The 19,269-nt window shown below is 38.2% G+C and overlaps 1 protein-coding gene across 1 annotated transcript in view; it reads right to left on the bottom strand.

Moving 5' to 3' along the window:
* Window positions 1-853: 853 nt before the first annotated feature.
* slc9a5 (solute carrier family 9 member A5) overlaps window positions 854-19,269 on the bottom strand; it is a 41,775-nt gene continuing 23,359 nt past the window's right edge. Inside the window, exons 6-16 of the mRNA XM_046840916.1 lie at window positions 18,074-18,294; window positions 14,979-15,181; window positions 13,630-13,719; window positions 12,596-12,666; window positions 11,532-11,658; window positions 6,420-6,511; window positions 6,155-6,281; window positions 5,493-5,642; window positions 4,214-4,286; window positions 3,535-3,666; window positions 854-3,348 (exon numbers count right to left, since the gene is read on the bottom strand). Of these exons, the coding sequence (XP_046696872.1) occupies window positions 2,840-3,348; window positions 3,535-3,666; window positions 4,214-4,286; window positions 5,493-5,642; window positions 6,155-6,281; window positions 6,420-6,511; window positions 11,532-11,658; window positions 12,596-12,666; window positions 13,630-13,719; window positions 14,979-15,181; window positions 18,074-18,294 (1,795 nt within the window). The 3' untranslated portion in view covers window positions 854-2,839. The remainder of the gene's footprint in view (window positions 3,349-3,534; window positions 3,667-4,213; window positions 4,287-5,492; window positions 5,643-6,154; window positions 6,282-6,419; window positions 6,512-11,531; window positions 11,659-12,595; window positions 12,667-13,629; window positions 13,720-14,978; window positions 15,182-18,073; window positions 18,295-19,269) is intronic.

Genomic DNA, 19,269 nt, shown 5'->3' with positions numbered 1-19,269 from the left:
TGTATTTTAATTCTTACATATTATAATAAAATTGAATAAAATTCACTATTGTGTTCATGTTGGTCATTACGCATTTAAAAAATAAAAGTCCTGCAATCTAATTTCATTAAGAGGCTTGGTAGAATCAATAAATTATATATTTGAATGAATGAGATCAAATTACTCATTCATTCATTGTCAGGTTTTTAATGAATCCGACTTTAACTTTAAAACACTGGGCATTGGATGAAGAAACACCTCAGTAACAAAGCTGATTGCCTGGATAGGACATCATTGAATGGTCAAAAGTGTGCTGATGAAGTGGTGTTTTAAACAAAAAGCTGAGTATGAGTAACTTTACAGGCAATACAGCAACACAAGGAACAAATCAGACATTCTGCACATGCAAATGTGTCCTATATTTAATTACTGCCAACATTACCCTGTCTGAAAACCTTGACTTCCCTCCATTGCGATTCGACATGTAAATCTAGCATTTGTCTTCTAACCGGTTACCTCATGGCTGGCTGAGGACCTACAGGAGCAGAAAAGAATCAAAATGGCACATTAGCACTTAAATACAATGAGGGGCAATAAAGGAAAACCCTACCTGCACCAGAGGGACTGTGAGAGTTTAAAGGAAAACGATGTCTTCATTATTCACTGGAGTCCCCCTTGCTGGGCCTCCTGGACCTCTGAAGTACAGGACAGACCAGCTGAGCTCTATCTAATGATGTCAAGAGAAAACTAGACACATTCAAAATGTGCATTATATCACTATTTGGCCATGCGTGTTTGTGAATGCTGAGATACAAACTGCTTAACTGCAATAATCAATAAACACACTGGACATTAGCATAACTGTAAGAAAGCTTTATCTTTTTATTAGCTTCACTCTTGGACACTACCCAAGGTTAACATTTGGCACACAGACTCTTCATCTAATTTTAAAAGAACACCCGATGGGTAGATCGAATGAAAACATTTTAAAATGTGCAATAAAACAGCCGCATATCTCATGTACATCTGAATAATAATAAAAAAAACAAAGCAGTAAGGAAAAATATCTGACAAACATGACTAGGTTAAGTGAGACAGCACGAAAAAACGAACTGCTTTTAACTGTTTGCCAGGCACGACAGATATCAAGGCCCCTTACACAGCACGTTCCAGACTCTTTCTAAAGGCACGACATATTCTGAGAACAGACGTAATTACATAACCGAGATAAATAAAAAGAAGAGAGGAAAAACGAACCAATGAGATAGCAGCTTAGATATGACCAAATCAGGGTTTTACATGGCTTTTGATCATAAGGTAAAAATCATAAGCTTTGCATATAATACTACATTTAATCATCAAGCATAAAGGGATAGTATCTCATACACAAAGGTGTAATGTGCTATGGTCCTAGGTCTCTTGGCAGGCCAAATGACTACCAACCATTTTAAATAAATATATATTACTGAATAGATTTCTTTAACTCATGTTATGTGCATTTGTATACTGCCACTGTGATTACAATAAAATGTTGCTATAAGACATGTTTGATTCAGAGATTTCTACACAGTGGATTTCCATTACCTGTTTACAGACAAAACACACAACAGCATGTGAAGAGACGGTCAATGCTAAACACACAAACACATAGAACATTCATTTAGATCTTTTCAACTCTACATACGTATATGTTGGTCCTTCAAACTGCTTAGTATGCGTTTGACAATTTCACACATTTCCCCCTAAGTAAGTGCAAAGAGGAACAACTTCAAATAAATACATTACAAGTGACATGGAATAAAAACAGAAATAAAGACAGGCTTATACAATAATGCTAAAATGAGGTCTTTTGAAATGTGAACTAGAGTAGAGGATCAATCCAGCAAACAGCACAACTAGTCTGTGAGTAGAAGCACGGAGCTTATGTCCCATCTAGACTATAAATTGATGTCCTGCTCATGTGTTACAGAGATCATGCTGAGTTTATTATGCACATCTACATTCTAACCCTAACCCTAACCCTAACCCTAGTTTATGATGCACATCTATAGCCACGATATCTAAGAGCGTACATCATGCAGTATATCCACTTCACACATGTTGTGTGTGTGTGTGGGGACATCATTATTGAGCTGCCTGGTTTTGTTCCCCATCGCAAATGAGAACGCAGTGAATCGGAGCACTGGTTCCTTTCGGTCTCTGAACACAGCCAGGGGAGAATGGACTGCTCTTTTCAGCCAAGAGTCATTCAGAAAGTGGAATTTGGACTCGTAACAGTGAGGTTTGGCTGGATTGAATACCCCTTATTCTCTCGCTTTTGTTTTGCTTTTGGATGACTGGGCAGAGGCAAAAAAAAAAAAAAAAAAAGTGAAGTAGTTACAGCAGGGCTAAAAAGCAATTGGACATTCTTTTAGTTTGAAGTATTTTTCTAAGACTTTTCAAGCTTGTGTTTGGCTTGTAAATGAAAGCCATGATTGGCTGACACACCCAAAAGCCCCTGCTCTAATGTGGGAAAGGCAAATATATTTTGTGCTAATATCTTGACGTGCATTTTGATCGCACAAAAAAAGAAGAAAAGCACAAAAAGTGGAAGGATTTTTCAATGTAAGACGAACTGCCCTGTTTGTATAGGCACTGAAACCGCAGGTGCTGCTTGTCAGCCAGTGGTTTCTTAAGGTCCATCTGTGGAGCCATAACTTTCCTTCACCCCACTGCTGACAAAATGTAAAGTTGGAAATTAAATTCATATAAAATAAAGTCAGCATGAGGCTTTTATATTAGCCAGCAGCATGGTTTTAAGGAGGCCCCAAAAGCAGCAGTTATATAAAGATATAAAGAAAAAGATAAAGAAACTCCTAAACTACAGCTGTGTGGGTTTCCTGCTATGTGGCACACTGTTTGATGGTGGTGTTGTTACAAGACTCCTCAGATACACACACGGATTCCTCCTCTTCCCAGAAGGCAATGCGGCAGAGGGTGGGAGAGAATGGAGTGACTGCCTCCCAGATAACATGAGAGGCTGTATTTCCTGCAACTGCTGAGGGAGGCCGCTCTCCTCCTCCTCTTTGCCTACAGGGAAGTGGAACTCTGCTGAAGTGGGAGGCCGCGTGGGTGCGGAAAGTCTGGAGAAGGTGTTGGGGTGAGGGTGCTGTGGTTCTTGAAAGACTGGAGGTGAGGCCAGGCTTTCCAGTGAGGAGATGCTCTGGTTCCAGGCCTCCTGCAGGTCTATAGGGATGATTTTAGTGGCCTCGCTGGACACACACGGAGGCAGAGAATCCACATCTTCCTTCCACGGCAGGTTTTTCTCTCCACATGTGGGAGATGGGGGGGCGACAGATGGGCTCTGACACACCTCTGTAACAGATGAATCTGTAAAGAAATATATATATACATATATATATGAATAAAAAGACCATAACACAATCTAGACTTTGCTGTGGCCATAATTCTGCATTGTTGTAGCATCACACACAGCAGTTGCGAATTATTTTTATATAACAGCACAGTCTGTCGTATTTTAATCCTTTACGTATTTCAGAATGTTCCTTCGGGTACCTGATTTGGGCCGTGCCGTTGGTGTTTCTGAACCTCTGTGGGCCACAAAGGTGATGCCAACATCCTCATCCTTCTCTGCCTCTGAATGCTCTGCCTTCTCTTCCCCAGGCTCGAGTGGTATTACTACAGGGTCTACAAATGTAGAAGTATAGGGTAGATTATATAGCAAACATCAGATCATGACAAATTTTTAGAACACATGATTAATATAAAACCATTTACATTTAACAGCATGCCAGTAGAACAGTTGCCATATTTAAATATGTTCAGTGGCAAATACAAACATGATTTTATCTATAAAATAATATTACATACACCTGAAATATGAAGGAAAAAAAACAGATTACATTTTGATAACATCATGTATATAATGGCATATGGTTTTAACCTACAAACTCACAACCTCCTACAGCCTGCTTGCATGCTGCGGTGCAAAACATCCTGTTGCTCTGCACTATTATAAATTATCTCATCATACTGTCCAGCCCTACCTACACTAGGCCCATTTTCTTTATAACCTATATTTAGGTGTTAGGCGTTTAATTACACCTTTGTGTTCATCCATAAACTTTTTCCAATCATTCCTTTGAAGAAAACAGCAATCATGGGAATCCCCCACTGCACATAGCACACATGTGACATCCTGTATGATCTAAAACAGTAACAACATGCATATCACCTTTGTCTTGCCAGCTGACATTTCTCCTGGGCTTTTCGATGGTTTCTTGCTCCTTTGCATCTGACCCTTTGCGCTGTGACGAAATGAAATGTTATTAAGTAACATTATTGTGACAGCAAGTCAATAAAGGCAAATAAGACATTTATACAAAATGTAAAGATTTAAGTAAATCATAAGGAAAGACAATGAATTGATGCTGGGATTGAGGTGCTGTTTAATGAGGGGGCTTTAAGTAAAATATTATTAAAATGCTCATGAATATCATAAGAAAAGCCCACAAAATAAAAACCTAAACCTAATCACTGAAAGTATCATATAGGACACTAAACAGACAAAACTATTGGGACACATGGCTTTTCTATACACGTGTTTCATACCCAAACTGTTACCACAATGTTGGATGCACACAAATGTATAGGGTGTCTCTGAATGTAGTAGCATACAATTTTCCCTTCACTTAAACTTGGAAACCAACAACTACAATGCCCCTGTGCACAAAGCGAGCTCCAAGCAGATATGGTTTACTGGAGAGGAAGATCTTGAGTGCCCTGCTATAGAGCTCTCAACCCTATTAAACACCTTTTGGATTAATTGGAACACTGACTGCACCCCAGGCCTCCTCATCTCACCTACATTGGTATCTGACTTCACTAACACCCTTGTGGCTGATGAGCACAAATGTTCAGAAGCTCACTCCAAAATCTAGTGGAACATCTTTCTTGCTTGAGAAGTAGTGGAGGTAATCATAACAGCAAACGCAGATGTTCAAAAAGCAAACACAAAGCTTATGATTAGGTGTCCAAAAACTTTCGGCCATATATTGTGGTTCTGAAAGCAGGATTAGTTCATTTGTACAAATGTAAGTAAATGTTATTGAAAAAAAAGCTATATTTTTTAATACTTATAGTGCTCTAATTACTCTATGCCAATTTCTATAAGTATCATTTTGGACCTCAAATCTGTAAAAAAAAAAAAAACTGTTAAAATGTCAAACTCCACAGCAGATGTGAGTTTGACCATGAAGATTAAATTCTCGAATAGAGAAACTGATGTTGGAATTGCCGTATGCAAGATTTTATGACCCTATTTGATAAGACACAACTGGAATCAGGGACATATATGGCACATCATTCTCAAACCCTAGATAAATTAAACTCTCTTTCTCACTCTGTCTCTTTTTTTACACTCGTTTACACTCTTTAAAACTACTTAGGCCTGTGCCAGGTATAACTAAAGAGCTCCAGCCCTGTGCCTTTACTTTTGACTCCTTTGCTTTTACCTTCTTCTGGCTGCGGTCCTTCTTGTGTCGTTTGTACTGGGTGGATTTGAAGGACTCCAGGCGGCTGCGCATGTTTCTCTGGAACACTTCCCGGTCCTGCCTTTCCTGATCACCCGCAGTCATGAAGTGACGACTGTAGTGAGACTGGTACTGCAGGAAGACAAAAGTGGAAGGACATCCTGAATTTTTATATATCCAGTACTGTATCCAGCAGAATAAAACAGGTTTTATTTCAATGAGGCATGAAAGACATGTTCTGTAGGAGACTTGGGACTGAGGTTTTATAGTTTTAAGATTTTAGAGCACACACTTACACATACTTTTAAAAAATATATATTTTCTTGTATTACTGAATGAACAATGCCTATGAATAAATGTATGCAATTTAAATGCGTTATGTATTAACAAACATAATTCAGAGCTTGAAAGTGTTTTAGGTGACATCATTCCTTCATTTTAAAAACCCAAAAAGAAAGAGCAGCACTTTGTGACTAAATCTCAATCTATTAGTCATATATTTGCACAACACATGTACTACAACACAATTATCCTCCTACCTTTATAGGATTTAAGAACGAAATGCTAAAAGCAATAAAAGGATTAGGTGTTTGTTTGTGTGTGTGTGTGTGTGTGTGTGTGTGTGTGTGTGTGTGTGTGTGTACCCTTCTCCTGGGTTTGTACAGATTCCCAGCCAGAACATGATGTGTTTCTGTTTCCTCCTCGACTTTTGCACTTGGGATTGTGTCAATCACCTGAAGATCCAGACACACACCACTACCATTCTCTCTCCTGGAAACATGCACATACACTTGTCAGGAGAGAAATAATATTTTCGCTGTTTTTAATTAAAAAAAATGTAATATTATTTCTTCATCCATATAGCTCCAGCATAGCATATCATAACCTCAGCATTTAGATCGTACTCACAGGTAGTTGGTAACATTGGTCATCTCTGGAAAGGATGCTCTACTGGCCATAGAGGGGAGTGAGAGTCTAGCAGAGGTTAAAATGTTGCCACCCTGACAAATGGAGTGATATAATAATTGTGCATGTTAGTAATGTACAATTGTGTACAAAGTTACAAAAGTTTATATATGATTAGATTTAACTTTATTGTCATTGTGCAAGGTACATGAGCCAATGAATGCAGTTAGCATAAGTGCATAAGTGGCCTATTTACAATAAATAAAGGTAAGTGGTCCATATGCAAAGGGGGGAGAGTGAATAATGTACAGAAGGTGCATATGTTTAAATGCGGGTATATATTGTAACATGCAGTATAACTGTGCAAATAAATGACATGATATAGATACTGTATGTACAAGTATAAAATGTATGATACAGTATATACATAATAAATATAGGTGGAATGAACAGTAGTGCAATGATAAACATACTAATGGATGGTGCAACAATTCGTAGTGATAAAGCAGATAAACTTCACAGAAATTGACAATGCAGTAGAGTATTTGTTAACATTGTATGATGATCAATGGTACAGCAGTCAAAGTTCTCCAGTATCCTGTAGCACAGACGGGACTTTTTAAGTCTCCTCAGAAAATACAGACACTGTTGTACCTTTCTGTTTAGAATAGAAGAGTTCAGAGCCCAGGTGAGATCCTCGGAGATGAGGACTCCTAAGAACTTAGAGCTGTGTACACGCTCAACAGCAGCTCTGTTAATGTGAATGGGAGCATGAGTGTGATTGCCAGCTCGTCTAAAATCCACAATGACCTCCTTCATCTTAATGGTGTAAAGATCCAGGTTATTCTCCTCACATCATGCTACAAGGTGCTGGATCTCCTAACTGTAAGTCGTCTCATAAGTTACCTCTGATCAGGCCTACCACCGTGGGGGTCATCCGCAAACTTAACAATGCTGTTTGAGACATAGGCAAGTAATTCACTGCTCTTTATTTAGAAAATCATTTGTAGTTTTTTTGATGAACTTAAATGAACTTGAGGATGGCAGTAATATGGATAATATGCTCTAGAGACACACAGTCCTGGGTTCTGACTAGCTAATTGCTCCAGACAGCACGAAAGCATTTTAAATCATTGCGTGCCTCTGTCTTCTCTCAACACACAAATTAACCATGCTTAGACAAATAATATGTAGCAGACCAAGATATAATAATACCACTGGCAATTTATAAATGAACTGTACATGTGCAATCAAAAGATTGTAGCATGAAAATGTGGATAAACTATTTTTCCAAAAATATGACTTTCAAAAATGCTTTTCTGGCACTTTTAGTCACCAGAAATCCTTTATTATATCTTTCTTTCCCTTGTCATCGGGGTGGCCAGGAAAAACGCTGAAAGAAACTGCTTTCACCATTCCAACTGTGCTAATATTAGCAGGATAACTCCGGCAGGCAGGAAGCTGAGGGGCATGAAACTCAAGGCTGCAGGAAATGACATTCTCCAACCTCAAGAGCTGCATGACACTTTCTGTTGAAGGCTCCTGGAACCTCAAACCCACTCACACCTCAGCACAATTTGCAGTGTGGGGCTTCATATAATCTGGAGGGTTACAATTTGTTTCAGGCAAGCAGCAGACAGTTTTTACACCATATTATTATTCTGGCAGCCTAATATAATTTAAGAGATTTGTCAGCAGAATGCTGAACATTAGTCAGTGGAAACATACAACGATTATAAAAAGTCTACATATAAACAGTCTGCATTTTTTAGATTAATCAGGTCAGATTGTTTATCTCTATAATGTGATACACAAACTAAGCTGAAAAATAAATAAATGAATAAATAAATAAATAAGATTAAATCAGTAAAAAAAAAAAAACCTAAAAACCTATTAGAATGAATTATTCACATTCAAACTCGGCCCTCATCCATCCAAAATATGTTTCAACAGGATAGAATGGAAATGGAAACATATCAGGAAGAAGTCCAAGAGACCTAGAACATTAAATCTGCAGCAAGAAAAATCTGGCAAGTACTGTCACTCCCTGCATGTGATAACCATCTCTCATCTTCTTATGTCTGGACTATGAAGTAGTAGAGACTCACCCCACACTGAGGAAAAAGTGTTTTGGTCTGATAAAGCCATTGTACACATTGTCATAATTCTAAATGTTTGATGCAAAACAAAGACAGATTATTACCTAAAATAATACCAAATCCGGTCTCTAGCCAAGGTACAGAGAATAATGGATACAAATAGCAAACAATTTTGGCACAAATCTCTTACGCTTCTGTTAAGCAGCTAAAAATTAATAAAGCTTTTACTTACTAGCACAATAACCCAAAGTGCAAATCCAAATCAACAAAGGAATGTATTGAGAAGAAGAGGATCAGTGGTTCAGAATGGCTCAGGGAGAGCCTAAATCATATTAAAAACCTGTGTAAGAGGGCTTTGTGCAATGGGATCCCCTTTGCAGTTTGATAAAGGCAAAATTGGTCATGCAGGTATCATGAATGACAGTTTTGGTTATGCACTTTGGATTTAGGTAGAACTAAACTAATATTACATAGTCTCATGGCTTCAGTGCAAAAGTAAAGCCACAGACATGCAACAACTCACATGCCAGAATTATTTGGTGTGTGAAATTATGCATTATTCTCTGCATCTGGGTTAGAGATCTCCAGGTCCATCTTAAAATAGCAGCCCCTATATTATGGTTCTTCCACCACCATGCTTTACTGTGGGTATGGGGTTTCTTTTAGTGTCTTTATTTTGCACCAAACATCATATGATTTATGCAATGCCTTATTTGATTAATTTAAGTAAAACGTTAAATTGAAGTTTAAAACATTTAAAGCTAACTGTTCAAGCCTATAATGCTTATTGGCACAGGAGTAGAAAGAGAAAGAGAGAGAGAGAGAGAGAGAGAGAGAGAGAGAGAGAGAGAGAGAAAGAAACTCTAATTAAACTGTCAAATTAATTCCAAAAAAGGAAGCAGCCTTTTTATCAATAAAACCAGACAGAGCAGTTTATTGTTAAAGAGATCAAGTGTAATATCAGGATCAGGTGGAAGTGATTTTTTGGGACTGGCCATGCGAATCAGAGCTTTGCACTTCCCTGTAATGAGTCTCATGAAGGAACTTATTCCCCTCTGAGGACTAATACCAAACCTGAATACTAGTACTGACACTGATATCACCCTCCTGAGGTGCCCCTCTCTCTCTTTCTCTCTCCCTCTGATGTCCTCGATCAGTATCTTGCAGCGCCCCTGTTCAGGTAGCAAACTCATGCAGTGAGCCAGGGGTGGCAAAGACACTTTGGCGTCAGTGTGGATAACAAAGGAGAGGATTATTCTCTCATCCCCGGAACCTGAGAGGAAGCGATCACAGAGCCTGGGAGATTTCCGAGCCTCCTTTACCTCTCAGTGATAGACTGTTATACACTCGACTCTCCAGAGTTCTCATCTCCAGTCAGTTCTGATAAGAAAACAGGCTCAATGATTATTTAGAACTGCTAAAAGTGTGGTTCATACACCACATTACGTGAGATTCAGGATGTGATTCACCTGAAATGTTTGCCAGCCCTTAAATAGACAAAAGCACAAAAGTAGACTGACAATGTAAAGTCTAGTTTAATTCCTTGCTGTTCTGTGTAGCATAGCTGATTTAAATAGAATAAAGTGATACTAAGTAATAGGTCTGCTCTAACAAACGTCTGAAAATATTTGACTTTAGACAGACACTGTTTAACAGCAGGTGATTCACAAAAACAGTGCAAACCTCTCACAAGCTCAAACCAAAATGTCAGTCCACAAATCCCAACATCCTGAATATTCATTATTGAACTTAGCTCATAATGACTCAGGTGTTTAAAAGAATATATCTTATATACACCATATAAGAGTAGCACACCCAGAGACAAAGAAATAATGAGTGCCATCACAATGCCTACAGCAAAAAGATCTCATTCCCATATACACCATGCTGAAGGCCGGCTTTCAATACCTGATACGTATGTTTGCAAAAAACATTGTATGTTCTACAGTGATGGCAAAAGTACATACATTATTCACTCAAGCAGAAGTACAGATACTCATGTTTTAAAAGACTGGTAAAAGTTTAAATACTGACTATACTTTTCCACTCAAGGTAAAGTAAAGAAGTTTGGGCTCTGACATGTACTTAAGTAAAAAGTAGCCATTAGTACTTCCTGTTGGAGTGTCACGCTGGTAACTGGACCTTACATCATATTAATATATTATATAATTAATATAAAATAATGAAAAATGTTGTTATTTAATAAATGTATTCAGGCTGAACAACCACCATATAGAACACAAGCAGGGAAAAGATGATGTTGTTCTCAGTAATGTTTACAATCGCTGACTTGCTCTGTCTCATCCCTGTTAGCTATAACAGTTAGTATACTTCTTGTTGCTTTCTGCCTTGCTCTTTGTTAGCTTCGTAAACTAGCATACATCTGTGGGGTGTGATAGCCAGGAAATGATACACAAGTGATAGTTTGATGGGCTGAAAATGACATACAATGAGAGGAAAAAATATTGATCCTGTCACCAAAGGATTAAAACTAAAGTAATGAGCCTGTTTTGAAAATGTAAGAAGTAGAAAGTACAGATATTTGTTTACAAAATTTAATGCGTGAAAGTAATTCACTCATTATGTTTGAAAGAAAATAAATAGTGACGGATTGTACTGATACCAGAAAAATCTACTTAAGTACATCAACAAAGTATTGGTACTTCATTACTTCCCACCTCTGCTGCAATAAATCGCAATTCTTGCTTTCTTTCTGAATCATGTAACCCCTTATTCAATCTTATTAAATCGGTGAAATGAGATAACACATGGAGAGAACAGAAGACTGCAAAAAAAGCAGGTTGATTTATTGGAGTAAAGCGCCACTTAGTGGTCAAATGTCGCAATGCAGCAAACTTATTCACATTTACACATTTAAAATCAATGTGAAAAATGCTACTAAACGGTCTAACTAACAGACTAACCGTTTGTGCTTTCATGCAAGAGAAATATTTCACTTACACCTGGAATTTAAATGTCATTCCTAATGTAGTACTAAAGCTGATAGGGTATTTACCTGGTCAATAACACTGATAGCGTCTCTGATGTTGATTTTCTGATACGCCTCCCACAACTCGCTTTTATGGTACACGGATTTGCGCATCAACAGTTTACTCAGATAGTTTTTGTCAAACTGTTCCCATCTGCAAAACAAGCATGAAAACAAGGTCAAATTATCTAAGTGTTCTTAAACGAAGTACTTTAAGTCAAAACTTTTTTTAATGAAATATATGTGAAGTGTAGATGTGTTTTCATGTGCTGAGAGAAGAACAGAAGTGAAAGCTGAACGTTAGATAAATCTACATAAGAACAGTTTTGGTAGAACGGTCGGATTTTTTTGTCTCATCATAAGACTTGTTAATTGTAAAGTTTGTAGTGCTTTGAATGTGCGCTGTAGAGTTTTATACACCAATCAGGCATAACCACTGACTGGTGAAGTGAATAACTCTGATTATCTCTTCATCGTCACACCTGTTAGTAGGTGGAATTATTTATTAGACAGCACGTAAACATTTTGTCCTCAAACTTGAAGAGTTAGAAGCAGGCAAAATAAGTAAACGTAGGGAGTTTGACAAGGGACAAATTGTGATGGCTAGACCACTGGGTCAGAGCATCTCCAAAACTGCAGCTCTTGTGTGATGTTCCCGGTCTGCAGTGGTCAGTATCTATCAAAAGTGGTTCAAGGAAGAAACAGTGGTGAACTGGTGTGGTTCCGATCCAACAGATGAGCTACTGTAGCTCAAATTGCTGAAAAAGTTAATGCTGATAATGCTTGATGGGTCAGGACTGTTTTAGCAGAAAAAGGGGGACCATCATAACATTAGGCAGGTGATCATAATGTTGTACCTGATAGGTGGCCATAACATTATGCCTGATCAGTGTATATAAATATTATATATTATACTAAATATTTAATTATTAATATTAACAGCTCTTGGACTTAAAAGTGAACTGCGGTTGTGTATCAGGGTTGTTTTTGTACAGGCAAATTAGAGACATGTGCCTTAAACAATCTAAAATAAATTGTCTGTTGGAGAGTTAAAGTTATATAATATAGTATTGTATTTAAAAAGCACTGACTTGTCCCTCCAGTGATGGTAACCATTCAGACCAGCAATGTCTTCCACAGCAGCAAGAATGTGGTCAAAGGCCTGAAAGTGAAGGAAATATTGAAAGACATAGAGATCACAGTAATTAGAGTGCTCACCAGAGCTTTTACATTTGCCCCAACCTAAAAAATCTGCATGACATTCATTGGTACTCCATATCGGTTTTAATCAAACTGTACAGGCACCCGAGTGTCAATTTCTGACAGTCATAGCCATTCTTGTCTGCAAGTCTATGAGAGGAAAAAATAAAATTTCTCTTTCAGCTAGTTAGAGAAAAACTGGCCAATTATGGGCTACTGTGAAGCGAGTGATGTTGCATGAACAGCAAGTTAAAAATATCACATTTGGGGTTATACATATGTAAGCTCCTGTTTTTTTCCCTAGTACTTAGCTGTCAAAATGTGTGGTAAAACTCACTAATTGGTCTAAATCGACCTTGTTGAGCCTAATCTGTGAGAAGATGTGGGAATGAGGACAGCATGTTAGTTCAGTGAACTGGAAATGTTTCTGTTTCTAATAAAAATACTAATAGACACTTTCTTTCTGTGATGCAGTTATACCCTGTCTATGTTTAGCTGTGATTTTAGCATACTCAGCTGGGTTCTCAAAGCCTGCGTGCAGGAGGCTGTGTGACATTCAGAGTGTGGAAGAGGGCAGGGGTATGAAGTGCTGAAAAACCCCTCACTATTTTCTACACAGACAGTCCCTACAGCTGGAAAATGCGGTTTATTTCACACTGTGTGTGTGTGTGTGTGTGTGTGTGTGTTTGTGTGTGTGTGTGTGTGTGTGTGTGTGTGTGTGTGTGTGTGTGCATGTGTGTGTGTGCGTGTGTGTGTGTGCCAATAATCACATCACACAGGCCAGAAGAAAGAAGCGCTTATGATGAATTCATTGGTCTGAGAATAATATAAGTATAACCACTATGCTTTAAGGCACACATTTCTGCAACAAGTTAGAAACTACTGGGATACAAAAAGGACAGCAGTCTAACAGTCACTGACTTACACGCTCATGGATCTCTTCATTAATTGTAGGTTTTCTGTTAGTGCTGCGAGGAACCTTGAGCCATTTAACCAGAGGCTTGATGGTCAGACCCTGTGTGATGGAGGTGAAACAGAAAGAGGAGAAACATTTAATGATACTTGCCCATGGCCTGGTAGTTTTACTGAAAGATGGTAAACAATTTTTTGTAAACAAAGTTAAACTGCTAACATTAGGGATAAACTGATGCTGACGTAAGCCTTTTGTACTAGACCCTTTTTATGACCTTATACACTGTTTACACACTGTGATTACTGGCCATTTTCACCCTAGTTAGGATTATATTTCCATCTTCAATTTTCCTGGCAGTTTGTAGCTCAATATGTGTTTGATAGAAATACTCAGTTGATGGGTAGTTGATGGTACAAACTGTTACCACAAAGTTTAAGGCACACATTTGTATAGGTTGTCTTTGGATGTGGAAATGTGCTGAACTTCGTCCTTTCACTTAAACTAGGAGACTCAGACCTGTTCCAGCATGGCAATGGCCCTGTGAACAAAACAAGCTCCATGAAGATATGGTTTACATGGGTTGGAGTGGACGATGTTGAGTAGCCTGCTCAACCCTATTGAATACCTTTGGGATGAACTAAAACACTGACTGCACTCTAGGCCTCCTCCCCGACACAATACCCCACTTTATGTGAAATCAGATGTTCAAAAAGCGCATGCAAACCTCATAGCGAGGCGTCCACAAACGTTTGTCCATATCATGTATAGAGGAAAAAACAAGGTGTCCCTGGTTTTGATATATATATATAGATCTTTTAAATTCATATGGGGAATAAAATCAAAAAGCACATACAGTCTTATGGTCAGGTATCCACACAGTTTTGTCCACACCATGTGAATTATAACATGAAGTTATATATTGACAACTGCAAAAACCTGCAGGTTTTTGAATAACATTTAGAAACCGCTATAAAACAAACAATTAGTCTTTATCGAGAAACAGGCTTGTGTGTGTGCTGACTAAATGGTGACTAAAATTTCGCTCATTTTTATAATGTTGCAAAACAGACTCATCATGCCAAAGGCAATTTACACACACAAACACACAGACACACTAACAAAGGAAATTAGAGTGAAGAATATTGGCATATCAGTTTAGTCACATCTGATAATGGTGCTGACCTTTTGTTCACTGTCACAAATACACTAGAAAAAAAACACTGTAATAAATCCTCTCATTCATCATAATTACGATCAGCAGACCTGTGGCGATCACGAATTATCACTGCCTGCTGGTGCTTCAATTGCTCACATTCACACATATACATAGGCAGAAAAAAAACCTGAATATAACACAATACCTGAAACATGACTGTGAAGAAAATCACAACAATAGTCGTGGCGACGAAGTAATCCTTCGCCTTCACATGCTCCTCATCCAGTAATACCACCAGGGCAAATGCAACTGCACCTCTCAGGCCACCGTATGACATCACCACCTGGTCAATCTTTTCCAGATGAACAAGTCGAAACTTGTTTAGAATCCAGGTCTGTCCGACTACACCTGGAAGTGTATGGCAACAAACATATATGGCATGACAGTAAGGTCAAAAATCATAAACTGGTGTTGAACTTTTTCCACATTTTGTTATGTTACAGCTTTATTCCAAAATGGATTCAATTTATTATTTTCCTCAAAATTCTACAAACAATACCCCATAATGACAATGTGAAAGACGTTTGTTTGAAATCTTTGTGAATGTATATATATATATATAAAAAAAAATAAATCACAAGTATTCACAGCCTTTGCCATGACACTCAAAATTTAGCTCAGGTGCATCCCTTTCCACTGATCATCTTTGAGACTAGATTGAAGTCCACCTTTGGTAAATTCAATTGATTGGACATGATTTGAAAAGGCAAACACCTGTTTATATAAGGTTACACAGTTAACAATGCATGTCAGGGCACAAAGCAAGCCATGAAGTCCAAGGATTTGTCTGTAGAGCTCTGAGACAGGATTGTATCAAGGCACAGACCTGGGAAAGGGTACACAAAAATCTCTGAAGGTCCCAGTGGAACAGTGGAATCCATCATCTGTAAATTGAAGAATATTGGAACCACCAGGACTCTTCCTAGAGAGGGCTGCCCGAGCAAACTGAGCGATCAGGGAAGAAGGGCCTTAGTCAGGGAGGTGACCAAGAATCCATTGGTCACGCTGAAAGAGCACCAGCGTTTCTCTGTGGAGAGAGGAGATATTCCAGAAGAACAACAATCTCTGCAGCACTTCACCAATCAGGCCTGTGTGGTAAAGTGGCCAGACGGAAGCCACTCCATAGTAAATGGCACATGACAGCCTTCCTGGAGTTTGCCAAACACTTTGTGAACTCTTTAGCCTGAACGCTGAATGCTAAGCATCATGTCAGGAGGAAAGGAGGAAACCAGGCACTGCTCATCACCTGGCCAATATCATCCCTACAGTGAAGCATGGTGGTGACAGCATCATGTTGTGGGGATGTTTTTCAGTGGAAGGATCTGGGAGATTAGTCAGGATTAAGGAAAAGATGAATGCAGGAATGTACATCCTTGATGAGGATCGCTCTGGACCTCAGACTAGGCTGACCGCTCATCTTCCAACAGGACAACGACCCTAAGCACACAGCCAAGATAACTAAGGAGTGGCTACGCTCTAAATGTCTATGAGTGGCCCAGCCAGAGCCCAGACTTGAATAAGGTTGAACATCTCAGGAGCTCTGAAAATGGCTGTGCATCAACACTTCCTACCCAACCTGGTCTGCAAGGACCCTCTCAATCTAAATTGTTTGCTTGTTTTTTATTTCTAGTAAATTTGCAAAGCTTTCAAACCCACTTCTTTAATGTTGTTATTATGGAGTATTGTTTGAAGAATTTTGAAGAAAATAAGGAATTGAATCCATTTTGGAATAAGGCTATAACATAAAATAAAATGTGGAAAAGTGAAGCGCTGTGAATACTTTCTAGATAAAATGTAAATGTATCACGATACGCAGCAATGCTGGAGCATTTACAATCACTAGACATTTGATTATACATTCTTCTAATATGATCATCAGTAAATGCTTTATCCCGATCTAGATCAAGGTGGGTTTAGGAAACACTGGGTGAGAGGTCGAGATGGGACGCAAGTTCTTCGCAGGTTACTGTGCACACCCATTTTGTGGTAGCCCAACCACCTAATGCATGTTTCTGAAAGGTGAGAGAGAACTGAAGAACCTAGCAAAACCCATGCAGACATGATGAGAACTAGCACAGAAATCAACACGCACAGTAACCCGGCAACTTTAGGCCGGAACCATGGAGATGTGAGACGGAAACACTACCTACTGTGTTACTGATTATCATGTTGGTGCCCTCTTACAGTCACATCATCTCCCTACCTTCTGTGTGCAATTTGAGTAAACTTTATTGGTACCAGTTTTGCCTGCTTTGCTTGAATATTATTTAACATTTTGAAAATCCCACCAGCACTGCTGAACACACACACACACACACACACACACACATGTCAGTGTCACAAATGTGCTGAGAATAAACCACCACCTGAATAATATCCGGTCATTATTAGTCTTATGGAGGTCAAACTGAGTCAGTGGTGGAAGCACTGAATCAGAATTTAAAAGTTGCTAAATATGTTCTGAAGCTGCTACATTTATGCATTGCTCTTTAATATTCACTCTCACTGTTATATTTGCTCTATTTCCTGTACTTCCTGGAATGTACTCTGTGAACATTAGACTATTTTTATATGTATTTAAGACAAACTTTAGACAAAAAAAATTTCAATTGCTGAGCTTAGAAGAGATGCTATGCATTCCTTATAAAGGAGTAATATATTTTAGAAGGAATGCATAGCATCTCTTCTTAGCTCAGCTTACTAAATTACTAAAAAGGTATAAACCCCCCCCTCATCATCATTTAATAATACTACTGTGTGCAATATTACCTGCAATACGTGCAATATTACCTGAAATATGTGCAATATTACCTGCAATACGTGCAATACCACCTGTGTGCAATACAACCTGCAATACGTACTTTCCCTCATCTGTATTTATATATTGTGTTGTGTATACTTGTAATATTGTAGTATGTCTTATTCGTCTATTCTTTTATATATTTGCATTTATTTTTTTATTTTTTTTATGCTGCTGTAACAAAGAAATTTCCCCACTGTGGGACAAATAAAGGTTTATCTGATCTGTTATCCATCTCATCTATCCTATCCATGACTCAGACAGTCCATTCTTGGATCTAAAATCAAATACTTTTGAGTTTGTGATTGATCTGACATCTTTCTTCCAACACTCAAAACTGTAATTCATTTTCAGAGTTTTTTCCAGTTTTGCCTTGACTCCTACATTCATTTGAATAATTTCAGACCTGACTGTAAAAATTATTTCAGGTAATAACTCACCTATGGCTCTGAAGACTAAGATGAATATAAGAGTACACACGATAAGGCCAGTATCCCAGGCCCATTTGGTCTTGTCCACAGCTGAAATGCCAAGAAAAATGAAGATGATGGTCTCAGCGATACTAGCTAGAGTCTTCATCGTGTACTTGACAGCAGTGCGGGACTTCTGGGATATATTGGCCTCCACATACTTGTTGCAGCCAATGCCACAGAAGGTCATTCTGTGGTTAGAGGAAGTACATCAGTTCATGATGAAATAAAAATAATAAAATCAGCAATTGTCACCTAGACTGTGTTCTGTAACTCTACTGAATTGGTTATATGTCTGCAATACACATTAAACAAATCAATATTAGTAAAACAGTGCAATATAAAATATATTTTGTTATCTGAAAAATGTTTTGTTTTACAAATATTATTTATAACAAATATTCAGGCTCAACACCCTGAGCTGTGTAACCCTAAGCTGTGCAGCTCTTGAAATTATGTTTTACACCTGATACAACACATTGTTCACACTAACCAAAGCAGCTAAAACTACTATACTGTCGGCTTCAGTATTATTGATACACTTGGTGAAAAAATAAATAGCAATTAGTCGAATCTCCCTATGGAAATAAGAGTTGTTTTCAAATTAAGTATAAAAATAAATAAACAGCAAAATTACAAAATGCCAAAATGATTGCCACTTCTAGCAGTTCTTATAAGCAAAATGTAAGAATTTTACTTTTAATTTGATCAGTGCATCAATAACTGTGATGTGTTTTCCAATGTTTTCTTCCTGATATGGCAGGTCAGTTAGCAAAAATCTAAATGTGTTTTTGAAAACACATATTTACCAAGGTTGGCCAGTATGTCTGAAGCTGACAGTATTATTGGCAAGTAACAGAGCCTCTTCAGCAATGCCATAAAATTTAATGCCATACACATCTGTACAAACTCCGAACTCTAGCAGAGGGAGCAGAAATGTTAATATGAGAAGCCTACAGTGCTGTGTTATTGTTAAAGAGAACTGAAGTAGTGACAATAACGTGATAACTGACTTAAAGAAGGACACTCCAGTCAGCCTGCTGTTTCATGGTGAATATGAAGTACGTTTGAAGAATATTCAGCTTCGCTCGATGCTGATGCCTCCGTTTCGATTCTTCACCGTACGGCGTACATACTTATCCATGGAACTCCAAAGATGTAATGTT

This window comes from Silurus meridionalis, chromosome 26 (genome assembly GCF_014805685.1).
Source record: "Silurus meridionalis isolate SWU-2019-XX chromosome 26, ASM1480568v1, whole genome shotgun sequence".
NCBI classification, from domain to species: Eukaryota; Metazoa; Chordata; class Actinopteri; order Siluriformes; family Siluridae; genus Silurus; species Silurus meridionalis.
The sequence above is the reverse complement of the archived record's forward strand: the minus strand, read 5'-3'. Positions and strand labels throughout refer to the sequence as shown.